This window comes from Sus scrofa, chromosome 5 (assembly GCF_054392235.1).
Source record: "Sus scrofa isolate SSC_HxYL_T2T_F1_AM1 chromosome 5, Sscrofa_HxYL_maternal_Yorkshire_Landrace_v2.0, whole genome shotgun sequence".
Lineage (NCBI taxonomy): Eukaryota > Metazoa > Chordata > Mammalia > Artiodactyla > Suidae > Sus > Sus scrofa.
Window position 1 is genome coordinate 84,682,495 of NC_139387.1, and position 14,227 is coordinate 84,696,721.

A 14,227-nucleotide genomic window follows, 5' to 3' on the forward strand; every position below is an offset into this window, starting at 1 on the left:
GGCTGTTGGCATGACTGACGCCATCTTGGGCCCTTTCTGTTTCTCCTGTCCTTCGGCTGACCCTGCCCAAGACTGTCATGTGCAGTAAATCGCTTCTCTGTGGTCAAGGGCTTTGTAGTCAAAATATATTGTTTAACAATCATCAGGACCAGGTGGCCTCTATGCTCTGTTGGTCCCCGAACAATGATAGAAACCTTTTCCGACGTATTCCTGGCGCCCATGAGACCAGTGACCTATTCATGAATCTTGACTTAGGAATGCATGTCCTGCTTCCAAGCACCCACCTCATAACCTAGGTTAACCACAAAATAAACCACATGCCCCCTCGGCGGTGTAGAGTGCCACTGCGAATGCCTCTGGATGGTTGTCGGCTGGATCCCGATCTCACCCCATGAGTAAGTCACCCTATAATACACTGATCCATTGATTGTATGGAACTGCCTGCCTCTTTCTTCAGTCTCAAGATACCCTCTCAGTTCAGCGGGCACTTTTCCTTTCCTCCGTCCTTCAATACCTATCGACACCACAAAATTCTCTGAGTATGATGTTTGACTCTTTGCTGACATATGACCTAAGAGAGAAGTCTAATCAGGTAAGCTAAGGAAGCAATAACATTTAAACTCTTCTGAAAAACCGACTTTGAAAATTAGTTGGAAAAAAAATTCCCCATTGGGAATTGTCCCCACCACTCTTCTAGACATTGAAAACAATAGAACTATTTACCCTGTAAATTTGGGTCATTTTTAATTAAAAAAAATTTGCATTTAACCATTGATTCATTTAAATCAATACTGTTTATAATGATGAAGCAGATACTTGCTTTGCATATTAAGCAATTTTGTGAGTGAAGGGCAAGCAGCTGAAAAGAGCCAGCAGACTAGTAGCTTCATCTATTAAACCTGACCTTCTTAGGCAGATTTCTAATTTTGCTGCTTGTGACACATGGTGTTTTAAGGGGAAAAAATAATAATTTCCAATTTCATTATGTTTGAATGACTTCTGATTCCAACCCTCCATTCCTCTACTCCTAGATTTGCTATAAGCATTAATTCATTCGCCTTTTTACATATATAAAAGTTGACTTAAAGCCTGTGCTATACATTGGTAGACCACCTGTAAGAGTTTTATTTTGTGCAGATATATTTTTTTAAATTAGTTTCATGTTAAAAACTTAGTTGCTGAGTCATCTGGGAAAATTACTTATCTCATTTGAGCTTCTTTTTCCTCTCTCTAAGCGGGGAGAGGGAGGCAATATTTCCCATCTTTCAGGGCTTCTGTGGTGGAGAATAATAAACACCACTTCTCACTGTGGGCCTGGCATTTAGCAGGCCTTTATGAAGGCCAGTGTAAACACTATATTTATACTATATTATATTAATACTGTATTTATAAATAAAATATATACCATATATATTTTACAATTTATAAAAGGTAAAAAGTATGTGTTTCTATTTTCTGTTTACTCTGATCCCTACTATAAAAGGATTCCCCTCCCTGGAATCTATTCACAAAAACCAGTGGTCCTATAAGCAATCCCTGGATCATTCAAGAGGCTATTCTAAGTGTTCAGGGTTCTACTTTTTATACATTACCACTCAATAATACCTGCCAGGGCAAACTCATAATCTTTACACATTAACCTTCATATCATAAAAAATAAGGAGGATTTCCCGTTGTGGCTCAGTGGGTTAATGACCTGACATAGTGTCCATAAGGATACAGGTTCAGTCCCTAGCCTCGCTCAATGGGTTAAGGATCTGGTGTTGCTATGACTGTGGCGTAGGCCGGCATCTGCAGCTCCAATTCCACCCCTGGCCCTTCCATCCGCCGCAGGTGTGGCCCTAAAAATAAAATAAATAAATAAATGACAGAGTAAATAAATAAATAAATAAAATTTAAAATACGGCTTAAGGGGCTGGCTCAGGGGCAAGGAGGGATGAGAGAACTGTGAAAAGAATTTCAGTGCTCTCTTTAAAAAATATTATTCTAATGTGCTGATAAAACAATGAAGTTTGTTCTCTGCAGTTGAAATCTATATTCAAGTATCTCTGAAATACACCCTCACTTTACTGTGATCTAATCAAATTTGAAAGCCCCAAAGCTCATTGTTACAAACCAGATCTCTTGTCGCTGCTTTCAAGCCAAAAATAGTTTCTAAAGCATGAAAGAATCAGAGATCTAGTCACCTCAAAGTAATTATTCTATATATTATAATTTGGAAAAATATACATCATTAATTACGGCCAAAAGCTACTCTGGACCTTATTTAGTATCAGAGCATCAAACTCTGTTGTTTTTCCAACATATTAGGATTTTTTTAAGCCAGCACTAATTCTTCTTTTTATTAATAAGTCCATTAGCAGGTAATAATAATGTATTTTGACATAGCCCCAAACACAAAATTTGCCGTGGTCCCATTTTTTGGATGTGTTTCAACAAAATAGGCAGAATCATAATTATCTGGAAATTTTAAAAGGTATCTGACAAGTAGGCTTTACCCTCGACGGCCTGAACCAGAATATCTGTTTGGGGAGTATACAGAGGGAAGCTGCCAGAAACACTTTTTTTTTTTCTTTTTAGAGCTGATCCCGAGGCATATGGAACTTCCCAGTCTAGGGGTCAAATCAGAGCTGAAGCTGCCGGCCTACATATGCCACAGCCACAGCCATGCCAGATCCGAGCCATACCACATCTGTGACCTATGGCTCCGCCTGAGGCAACGATGGATCCTTAACTCATTGAGTGAGGCCAGGGATCGAACCTGCGTCCTCATGGATAATGGTCGGGTTCGTTAGCCCTGAGCCACAAGGGGAAGTCCTAGAAACACTAGTTTATCTAACTTTTCCTTTGATCCCAGGGACAAACCTGGGTTTCAACCTATTCCTAGATTACTTGGTAAACCAGATGACAGATGACACTAAAAGGTGACAATAATTGAGCAGCAGTTGTGGCGAAGGAAAAAGCCAGCCATATGGCAGGTTGTTTGGGCTGTATCATGTTTTAATGGTGCTTAGCGGGATGGTCTAAATCAAATGTCTTTTTACAATTTAGACTCATATGTGTCTTCTTGTCCTTTTTGTGTTTCCACCCCCATCCCTTCTGATTAACATTTCATAAAAATGTTTATTGAGAAAAATGGAAAAAAAAATGTATTCTGGGCAAATAATTCCAACAATTAAAGCTAAAAATCAATATACTTAAATCTCTCTGGGCCAAATAGTGAGGACTCATGCAGAAGTCAACTATAAATCAGAAAATGTTTTAGGCCATTCATTCAGATTATAAATCATAAAAGTGTGTTTAAAAAATATAACTCACGGAGTTCCCATCGTAGCTCAGGGGTAACGAACCCAACTAGTATCCATAAGGACTTGGGTTCAGTCCCTGGCCGCACTCACTGGGTTAAGGATCCAGGATTGCCGTGAGCTGTGGTGTAGGTTGCAGCCGAGGCTTGAATCCTGCGCTGCTGTGGCACAGGCTGGCAGGTGCAACTCTGTTTCAACCTCTAGCTTGGGAACTTCCATATGCTGTGGATTTGACCCTAAAAAAAAAAAAAAAAAAAGGTAACGCATGATTAACTAGAGGAAGTCTATTATCATAAACATAATATCTTCTAATTGTAGTGAAAATATACTCTCGCTACAGGAAAATTTCACATCTATGATCTTTGCTTGACTTTCCCAATGTGTATCCAACCTCTCTTATAACTGCATAATAAAAATATGCAGTTTTTAGGAGTTCTTTAGGTGCAGTGGGTTAATGATCTGACTTAGGAGTTCTTGCTGTGGTGCAGTGGGTTAATGATCTGGCTTGTCTCTGAGGCAGCGTGGGTTCCATCCCTGGTCAGACGCAGTGGGTTAAAGATCTGGTGCCGCCTGCATCAGAATTCGATCCCTGGCTCGGGAACTTCCATATGCCACAGAGTAGCCAGAAAAGAAAAAAGAAAAAAAGAAAAGAAAAGAAAAAAAAATACTAAGTAGTTTAAAATAATAACCTAGTTACATAAATTCAGACTATCACTTGGAAGGAAAATTACATAAAAGTTTTGAGTGGGACAAATTTGTAAAGTACAAATTAGTTCTGTTCCTATATTTAAAATACACGTGACTACTGGCTTCTATCCCCCCACCAAAAATACACATAAGAACTTAAATTTCCACATCATAACATTCAGATCTATGCTTTTTCATCACCCAGCCTTCCTATTCCTGTTCAAAATGCAGCTTTGCGTTGCAGTACTCAGGATTTTGTTTTGTTTTGGTTGTACGTTAGTTTTGACCTCAGCTCAACCTATCCTTTAACCAAGCATCTGTATCAGGACCAGCCAAGGTCAGGTCTTACAAACTCCCCATGCCTCGCACTGCCCACGTTTCCTTGCCAAAGTGTTTCCTGGGATCAAGGGTTTGAGGGCTTAAGGATCTTAACAGTTCCTGTCCAGGAGTTCCCGTCGTGGCGCAAACGAATCTGACTAGGAACCACGAGGTTGTAGGTTTGATCCCTGGCCTTGCTCAGTGGTGTTGCCACGAGCTGTGGTGTAGGTTGCAGACTCGGCTCAGATCCCGTGTTACTGTGGCTGTGGCGTAGGCCAGTGGCTGCGGCTCCGACTGGACCCCTAGCCTGGGAACCTCCACATGCCCCGGGAGCGGCCCTAGAAAAGGCTACAAAAAAAAAAAAGAGTTCCTGTCCAGCAAAGGCTCAATTCAGAGATTTTCGGCAGCCTCCCTGCTAACTGATGTGCAGCTTTTACACTCCTGCGCCAGGATGAACACAGCCCTTGAGGCAGCAGTCCTTCCTATCTCTGGAGGGTGTCAGTGGTTCTAGAGTTTGTCCTTGTGTCCCGATCCCCTGTGTGACCCCCGAACAAATTACAGTGTTTCCGAGTCTGAGCTTCTCCAAGTACAAAGAAGGAGTAATGATTTCAAAGGTCGCACACATCACGAAATTCCTCCTAATTACTTAGACGGCAGGAACTGGAATACAATGTTTTCCAGTAATATCTTTAAGGCCAAAGGATCTTATCTAACAGGTGAGGTCTGTGTTTAAAAGGCAGAGGCAGTCATTTTTTAACAGCATGCAATAAGGAATTTTCAGTGCTAGTGAGCCCTGGCTCACGTCCTAGTCCCCACGCACACATCCTGACCGCTCACCTACTCCTTAACCCCCAGCTGACCAGTGTCTGCCCCTGGGAACCTGGCTTGGCACCTGTATCCACCAAGGATCCACCCTCCCCTCAAACCACCAATGCCAAAGTCAGACTTCCCCCACATCTTATGCTCAAGTTCTCCAAATAATTATTCCTATTGCCTACTTCCATCTTTTAAAAATCCTCTTCGCTTTTGGCCCCAGTGACAACACATCCCTGAGTCACTTTTGCCACTTCCTGACTATTCTGTTTTATTCTTTGGCTCCTTCTCCATCCCCATCATTAAAAACCATTTTTTGACTCTTGAATCTTCACCGGGAAGAATCCTGAACCTGAACTCTCTTTGAATCCCCATCACTGATTCACTGTTTGGCCTCTCTAGGCTTCACTCGTCCCTGAGAAAGGGAAAGAGCTGGACTGGAGAGTCCAAAACACCTATCGGAGCTACACAGTGTGACGCTAGTCTGTCCTAACCCCATCCCTGTAACTCCATCACTAGGTGGTACAGGTCCAGAAAGCCAGTGCAAGTCTGTGATGGAGTGAAGACCACCAGGAAGTCATCACTTCCTATGTGGGAAGGGACCTTAGACATCATATAATCTGAAATTTTCATTTCACACCTTCGGAAGCCTAGGGCCAGAGCGGGTACTGGATTATCTCACAGCAGGGATGGGAATAAGGAGGAAGTCTCTGGGGCTCTCCCATGTTCCCAAATCCGAGCTTAGGGGGTCTTCCAAATCTGGCTGAAGTGCACCATGGGATCAGAGTAAAATGTGATAGAGAAGGTACAAATTCAGTAGAACACTTTAGAGCCTTCTTCCCCCTTTTAAAAAATTAACTCTGGGAGTTCCCAGGTGGCTCAGTGGGTTAAGGATCCAGTGTTATCACTGCTGGGGCTCAGGTCACTACTGTGGCATGGCCCAGGAACTTCTACATGCGGTGGGTACAGCCACAAACAATAATAACCAAAAAAACCCCTCTGTATTGTTAAGTCCAAGAAATTTGCAGAGATATTTGCCACAGGGGCTGTTTAACACCAAGTAGCACAGTCTGATCACATAAAACAACTCAGATTTATGTTTGTAAACAGCCAAATAAAATAGACCATCAAGTCTCCAAACACATGTATTTACAGTAATTCAAATGTCCAAAGCACAGTACAGTAGGATTGCTTTAATAGTTGATATAATTTAGGATTTACACACACACAAGCATATAAACGAATATTAAGTCTGCTAGAACAAAGGTCTGAGAAGGCACTCAGACATTTTGGTAGTGACATCTACATAATTTGTGGCAACAAATAAGGATGGCTTTAAACTTTCACTAAGATCTTTTGTACAAGGATAGGAAATGTACAGAACGGAAAGAAGACAGTCAAAAGTACCTTTATTGTACTATTTACCTAACACCATATGGGACGGGGCATTGCTCAGGAAATTTGATCAGGGTAGTCCGTTTACACGGTCTGCAATGATGAATGACACGAACTGGATTCTTCCCCAATCTAACTTTACTTTGTGCTTTAAAGATAACTGCTGCTTGGTTCTTCCCCCTTCATGTTTGAAAAATGAAATAGGACACAATGCTTGTCTTTAAAGTAACTCAACTTTGGTCCCAGTAAGTTAGTATAGTCTCTTTTTCAGGAATCCTAATATGAGAAATTAATTTTTTTCTTTCAACACGCCTGAGTGAAAAGACAACGTCAGTCATGTCACCTCCAGGCCGGCTTTGAAATTATCAGTGGTGCTAAGGACTAAGATGCTACCTAGAACTTGAACTCTGAAAAACAACCCTGTCTTTCTCCGGCACGAATCTAAGTGCTTTACCACATTTCCTGTTAACCAGTGATTTCATTCTTAAAATCCATCTGACTGTATTTCAAAAATACAGAACCACCTGTTTCTGCCCTGCTGTATATTTGTTTTGCAGACCACACACAAAAGTTGAATATGAAGAGAGTCAATCACTGCAGCATACAAATACAGGCACAAAATTAAGTGGACGCCACAAAGGGTGTGTCTGAAAACACTGAATTGACGGAATCTGAGTCAGATTTCACCCTGGAGGACTTTAAGATGCCCTCCGCTATAACCGTTTCACTGGGAAAGAGCCTGACTTTCCCATTCTGCCCTGCTGCAGTATCCTTCAGGGGTTCCAAAAACACCACTCTTTTACCAGCACTTGCCTTCCGTTCATCAGCCGGGGCATCGCTGTCGGGGCCGGGCGCGAGAATAGACGCCTGGACACTGCTTTGGTTTAGCATATGTTTTTGTCTCTTGGGTTTACACTTGCACGGGCACGGTGTCAGATAGAGGTACAGAAGTACTAAGACAATGCTGGCCACGCAGGCTGCCAGGGTGGTGAAAGCTGTGTTAAACGCCTCGTGGGCATGGGATCTGTTCATGGTGAAGTTGCTCACATTGATGGTGACGTCCACAGTTTCATTTAACAGCCGCTGCCGATTCATGGCAATACAGGAATACACGCCGGCGTCCTCAAACCGAGGACTCTCTATAACCAGACTCCCATTGGGAAACACGTGAAAGTTTTTCACCTCTTTCTCGGGCTCCAGCACTCTGTTATCCGGACCGACCCACATGAAATCAGTATTGGAGTTCCCAGTCTTGCTGTCACAGTGAACAATTAGCCTTTCCCCCACTTGAGCCTCGTGAATAAAGCCAAGTGCACGGAAGGAACCATTGACGATACTGTCAGAGCAATTCAGAAAGCTATCCTGGAGCAGAAGCACCTGATGGAAGTGCCTGGTGTCAGACCACAGGCGACAGGTATAATCATTCTTAAAATCCATCACTGAGCTAAAGTGCCTACGATACCAAAAGATCAGCAATGAGTAAAGAGAACAGTCACAGACAAATGGGTTCCCATGAAGGTAGATGCCTCTCAGCTGCTTTCCTGGCACTAAATTTATATGATGCATTGGCAAGGAGGAGATCCGGTTATAAGAAACATCTAGAAACATCAGTTCTGCCAGCTTGAACCTTCCGAGGTACAAGTCCATGGGAAACTGCGTGAGGAAGTTTCCACTTAAGTAGAGTTTTTGCAAGTGGGGGAGCCCTCCAAATGCTGAAGGATCAAGATAGGAAATGTGATTATTGTAAAGCAGGAGCACTTCCAGAACCTTCAACTCCTGGAACACGGCACTCTTCACGGTCTTTAGCTTGTTGGATGATAAGTCAAGACACTTCAGATTTGGAGTTGTGGAGAAACTGTCCGTGGAAATGCTCGTGATGTTATTATGACGAATAATGAGGGTGTTCAACTTTACAAAGGAAACCGGCAGCCACTCAGAATCCAGAAGCCCGATTCTGTTGTAACTCAGATCCAGCCTCTTAATCAGCCTGAAAAGGTTCCCAGGCACCTTGGACAGGTTTTTGTTGGTGCAGCTCACGATGTCAGTGGCACAGATACAAGCGGTGGGGCACACCCCGGAGGTGCCACGACTCACAGTCACCGTGATCACCAACAAACACAGCAGTTCCCTGCAGCCCGGTCTGACAACTCTAGGCAGGGTGGGCAGTGCGCGTAAACGTAAAGACATTATGGTCGCCTCTAAGTCTCTTCTGGGCGCCTTTGCCACCAGCTCAGCCTCCCACCAGTCAACCTGGTAAACAATCAATATTTAAAGAGGAGTAAAAAAGCAAAGTTAACTACCCCTAGTTAACCCTTAAGAGTAATAGCTAGCTTTCTTTCCCATAACTTTTGAAATCGAGGGTTTTTTATTTTTTTTCCCCACTGGGGAGCCTATGTGTCCTCTTTACTGTTGGATGCATTCTATCAACACAACCGTATCAATATCTGAAACAATTTCTTTTAAGGTGCATCATACGTTGTCCCCCCCCCCCTTTTTTTAAAACTCTCTCCAAGAAACACAGAAATACACAAACGCATCTTATAAACAATTATAAGGAAATACTTAGCAAGCAAGCTACCCGTACAGAAAGCAACTCACAGAGCTGGGTAGCCTCAGGGGCACCGGGAATAGGCCGCCCACAGTGGTGTCTTCTGCAGATCTGTGCGTCCGTCTGTCTATGTCTGTCACTCTGGCATCTTAAGAGTTCCTTTCCCTTTTGCTCCCGGCGGGCGGCAGCCTCTCGCTGGCTCGCAACTTTGGAGAGTTTCAAGCAATAGCAGTGGCGGCAGCAACCCCGAGCGCAGGAAACAGCTCGGCCGGCTCCGGTTGGTTCTCCCGAGCTCTCTTCATTGCTCCGCTGAAGGTACCGCCTGGGCACTCGAGCCGTCGCGTGCCCGCGCGCCAGGCGCCCGGCTCCCGGAGCCGGGCCCAAGCGGCGGGGGCGCGAGCAGGGGGTCGGAGCGACCCCGCCTCTCCGTGCTTGGGAGGCTGCAGGGACCCGAGTTCCCCGCGCAGCACTGGCCGGGTTTTATCCCGGCGCGCCTGGGGTCGGGTGCGGGGCGGGAAGACCGGTCCCGCCCCTGCGCGTCCTCCCTCCAGCGGGAACCAGCTCCCTCGCTGCGGACGAGAGCGGGCCGAGCGCGCGACGGGGGGCGCGCGGCGCAGGGAGGGGGCGGCGGCGCAGCCAATCCGAGCGGCGGCTGGTACCCCCCTCGCCCCCACCCGGCGGCACTGCTGCCACCTCTGCCGCGCTCCTTCCCGCGCCCCGGGAGGGTGGCCGCGCAGGCGGGGCAGGGGTCCACACCCGAGGCCAGGGCTGGCGTCCCCCAAGCGGTGGACGCGCTCGCGCGCTTCTGAGGATTGCGTCCGTGCGCCCAGCCCCTATCTGCGGGGTGATGGGGTGGGGGAGGTTAAGGGACACGCCCATCCCGGAAGGGAGAGGTCGCTCCCTAGAAGACCCACTTCGTCCCGACTGTGCAGGTCGCGTCTCTCTCCCAGCCAGTCAGCTGAGCTCCCCGACCTCATACGGCTTTCAGTGGGCAAAGGCCACGGGGGCTCTCACAGCGCTAAGTGCGGTAGGTTTTAAAGGTTTACAAAATAAACACAGAAGCAGCCTCCGTCTCCGCCCACATTCGGGGGTGGAGGTTGAGGGGGAAGGGAAATCGGGCACGTTCCCTCCCATGCAACAGGATCTCTGCTTGGGGGAAGGAAGCGGGAAAGCGCATCGGGGACACTCCGCACCTCCTTGGGAAAGTTCTATCCCTTTGCTAACTCTGGACGCAGCTTCAAGGTGCCCCATTCGCGATGGAGAAGCGCAGGAAAAAAGGGTTGGAGTCGAGGCGAAGATAAGAGTATTAAGCTTAAAGGGGGGGGGGGGGACCCAGAGCCAGACTTTTTTTTTTTTTTTTTTTTTTTTTATCGTGTTCGCAATGGACAGTGACTGATCCCAGAGAGGGTGTCTGCGCGGAGGTTCTTCATCCCTTCCCTAGAAGCAGGTTAAGAAAGAGGCAAGGCCAGGTGGGCAAGGCCGGGCACAGTTAGGTGGGGGATGTGGAGCTGATGAGCTTTCCGATTAAAAATCCATTTTTGTTTAATTCCGAGATCAGTTTTAACGATGGGATTTGACTGAGCCAAATGGCCCATTTATCCATTATATCCGGCTTAAAAGAGCTATATTACTGCCTTGACAAGAGATGCTAACCAAAGCAGAGGGAGAAAGACATTGAAAAGAGGAGCAAATTGAGAAAAACAATTGAGTAAAATATTACTTTAAAAAAATAGGAATAATGACGAAGACAACTCATTCGCTCCTTCCCCCCATCACTTGAGCAACCTTGAAGTTAATGAGAGTTGGCCCCTGCATTGTCCATGAATGGATTCATGTTGTAGCGTAGATCTGTTAGGCGAAAGTGCCAAATTTAATGCATCATTAATTCAGTCAGGCTTTTTATGGAATGACTGTGCAATAGCACTGGTAAATCAAGATTTTTCAGTTGAGAACAGCTTGATTCAGATTAGTTTCAGTTTCATGAAAAGTTGAAGTTTCTCATAAGAATACAGCCTGAAATGCTTCAGGAAAGCATTGCTTACTGTTCCCAGGGGAGAGGCAGAGGTTGATGTTTTCTAAGTTTTGGGGTTCTCAAAGAAAAAAACTTGGTCTCCAGGCCTTTATTTTTGCGGTTAGAATGATTAACACAGAGAAATAGATTTAAAAGTATTCAGAGGAATACTTTTAAATGACTAATAAATAACTAGGTATTTGTAGTATTTACTAAGTAACTAACGTTCGAAGGAAACCATGCATGTGGCAGAAAGACCTCTATTTAAAACAAAAATAGTCAAAAAAGAAAAGTGACTTTCAAAAATGGAAACAGAAGCTTCTGTAATAAGAGCAGCAGGCACATCATTCCAACATTATGCAAAGATTACACAGCATAAAAAAAATGCACTCAAAATCCACAGGCACATTTATATATCTATTTGAAGACCTAATTTTGAGGATTCTGCTCATTTGCCGAGAGGAAAAGAGTTTTGAAAGGGATGGGTTTCCTTGGCTTGGTGAATAGAGAGCTAATAATCAACCTTAATAGTGGTATAAGTTCCGACCTTACTCTGTGAAGGTAATTTTGCCAGATTCACTCTTTCCACTAGATGGTATGTTCCACAAGGGTGAAATGTTATGATCTGAACGCTGCTCTATTGTTAGCTTCTAGAATCCTGTTAGACACTTCCTTGTCATTGGATGAGTTTTTGATAAATCAAATGATGAATGGGGAACCTATTCCAGGCTTACCCAACCTGAATCGGCTGATTGCCATCCTGCTCTCTGTACCTCAAAAAGCTTGTCTGAAAGACAGAAGAGAGGGAAAGAGGAACCACTTGAAGTGGCTTGAAGGCCACTGCATTATTTCACTTCCTTTCTTTTTTTTTTAATACAACATAATTCTGTTTTTACTCTTTTTTTTAAGATTCAGATTTTTATTTTTTTAAACTTTATTTTAAATGATTTTTTTTCCCCATTATAAGCTGGTTTACAGTGTTCTTTCAATTTTCTACTATACAGCAAGATGACCCAGTCATACATACATATATACATTCTTTTTTCTCACATTATCATGCTCCATCCTAAGTGACTAGATATAGTTTCCAGTGCTATACAGCAGGATCTCATTGCTTATCCATCCCAAAGGCAATAGTTTGCATCTATTAACCCCAAATCCCAGTCTATCCCACTTCCTCCCCCTCCCCCTTGGCAACCACAAGACTGTTCTCCAAGTCCATGATTTTGTTTTCTGTAGAAAGGTTCATTTGTGCTGTATTATTAGATTCCAGATATAAGTGATATCATATGGTCTTTCTCTTTATGACTTATTTCACTTAATATGAGAGTCTCTAGTTCTATCCATGTTGCTGCAAATGGCATTATTTTGTTATTTTTTATGGCTGAGTAGTATTCCATTGTGTATATATACCACATCTTCTTAATCCAGTTATCTGTTGACGGACATTTAGGTTGTTTCCATGTCTTGGCTGTTGTGAATAGTGCTGCAATGAACATATGGGTGCATGTATCTTTTTCAAGGAAAATTTTTTTTCTGAATATATGCCCAAGAGTGGGATGGCTGGGTCATATGGTAGTTCTATGTTTAGTTTTCTGAGGTGCCTCCATACGGTCTTCCATAGTGGTTGTTCCAATTTACATTCCCACCAACAGTGCAGGAGGGTTCCCTTTTCGCCACACCTTCTCCAGCATTTGTTATTTGTAGACTTATAAATGATGGCCATTCTGACTGGTGTGAAGTAGTACCTCATAGTAGTTTTGATTTGCATTTCTCTAATAATCAGTGATGTGGAGCATTTTTTCATGTGCTTTTTGGCCATCCCTGTATCTTCTTTGGAGAAATGTCTATTCAGGTCTTTTGACCATTTTTCCATTGGGTTGTTGGCTTTTTTTGCTGTTGAGTTGTATAAATTGTTTGTATATTTTAGAGATTAAGCCCTTGTCAGTTGCATCATTCGAAACTATTTTTTCCCATTCTGTAAGTTGTCTTTTTGTGGTTTTTTTATGGTTTCTTTTGCTATGCAAAAACTTAGGTTTGATTAGGTCCCATTGGTTTATTTTTGCTTTTATTTCTGTTGCCTTAGAAAACTGACCTGAGAAAACCTTTGTAAGGTTGATATCAGAGAATGTTTTGCCTATGTTCTCTTCCAGGAGTTTGGTGGTGTCTTGCTGGTGTCTTTTCTCATGTTTAAGTCTTTAAGCCATTTTGAGTTTATTTCTGTGCATAGAGTGAGGGTATGTTCAGTTTCATTGATTTACATGCGGCCATCCAGTTTCCCAGCACCACGTGCTGAAAAGACTGTCTTTTCCCCATTTTGTATTCTTGCTTTCGTTGTTGAAGATTAATTGACCATAGGTGTCTGGGTTTATTTCTGGGTTCTCTATTCTGTTCCACTGGTCTGTATGTCTATCTTGGTACCCGAACCACATTGTCTGGATTACTGTGTCTTTGTTACATTGCCTGAAGACTGGGAGAGTTATGCCTCCTGCTTAATTTCTGTTCCTCAGGATTACTTTGGCAATTCTGGGTCTTTTGTGGTTCCATATACATTTTTGGATTGGTTGTTCTAGTTCTGTGAAAAATGTCATGGGTGATTTGACAGGGATTGCATTGAATCTGTAGTTTGCTTGGGTGGTATGGCCATTTTGTACAATATTAATTTTTCCAGCCCAGGAGCATGGAGTATCTTTCCATTTCTTTGAATCCTCTTTAATTTCCTTGATTAATGTTTTATAGTTTTATAGTTTTTTCTATAGTTCTCAGCATATAAGTCTTTCACCTCCTTGGTCAGGTTTATTCCCAGGTATTTCATTTTCATGGGGCGATTTGAAAAGGTATTGTATTTTTGTATTCATTTTCTAACATTTCATTATAAGTATAAAGAAATGCAACCAATTTCTGAATGTTAGTCTTGTGTCCTGCTATTTTGCTGAATTTGTTGATCAGTTCGAGTAGATTTTGTGTGGAGTCCTTAGGGTTTTCTATATACAGTATTATGTCATCTTCATGCAGTGACAATTTTACCTCTTCTCTTCCAGTTTTATTTCTTTTGTTTGTCTGATTGCTGTGGCTAGGACTTCCAATACTACGTTGAATAAAAGTGAAGAGGGTGGGCATCCTTGTCTTGTTCCAGATTTTAGCAAGAAG

At 43.4% G+C, this 14,227-nt stretch overlaps 2 protein-coding genes and 1 long non-coding RNA gene across 5 annotated transcripts in view; 2 read left to right on the top strand and 1 right to left on the bottom strand.

Moving 5' to 3' along the window:
* The first annotated feature begins 313 nt into the window (after positions 1–313).
* LOC100626841 (uncharacterized) overlaps positions 314–14,227 on the top strand; it is a 132,702-nt gene continuing 118,788 nt past the window's right edge. The window contains 1 exon segment of one of the 2 annotated variants that reach the window (NR_045016.1): positions 314–395. This is a non-coding gene — a long non-coding RNA (uncharacterized LOC100626841). 2 annotated transcript variants of the gene reach the window in all.
* Positions 6,253–9,518, bottom strand: AMIGO2 (adhesion molecule with Ig like domain 2). The gene is made up of 2 exons (XM_005664161.4): positions 9,117–9,518; positions 6,253–8,768 (listed from the first exon to the last, which is right to left on the bottom strand). Exon 2 carries the CDS (start codon positions 8,703–8,705, stop codon positions 7,140–7,142), a length of 1,566 nt encoding a protein of 521 aa, XP_005664218.3. The 5' UTR covers positions 8,706–8,768; positions 9,117–9,518; the 3' UTR covers positions 6,253–7,139.
* The window catches only part of PCED1B (PC-esterase domain containing 1B), a 201,775-nt gene continuing 196,824 nt past the window's right edge, over positions 9,277–14,227 (top strand). Inside the window, exon 1 of one of the 2 annotated variants that reach the window (XM_084957264.1) lies at positions 9,277–9,381. The gene's annotated coding sequence lies outside the window, so the exon portion shown is untranslated. Of the gene's footprint in view, positions 9,382–10,198; positions 10,309–14,227 lie in introns of those variants that run through there. The other variant, XM_084957266.1, reaches the window with a different exon arrangement.

Bases quoted from the DNA above. Each gene is read 5' to 3' on its own strand.
- AMIGO2 (XM_005664161.4), bottom strand. From the start codon at position 8,705: ATGTCTTTACGTTTACGCGCACTGCCCACCCTGCCTAGAGTTGTCAGA.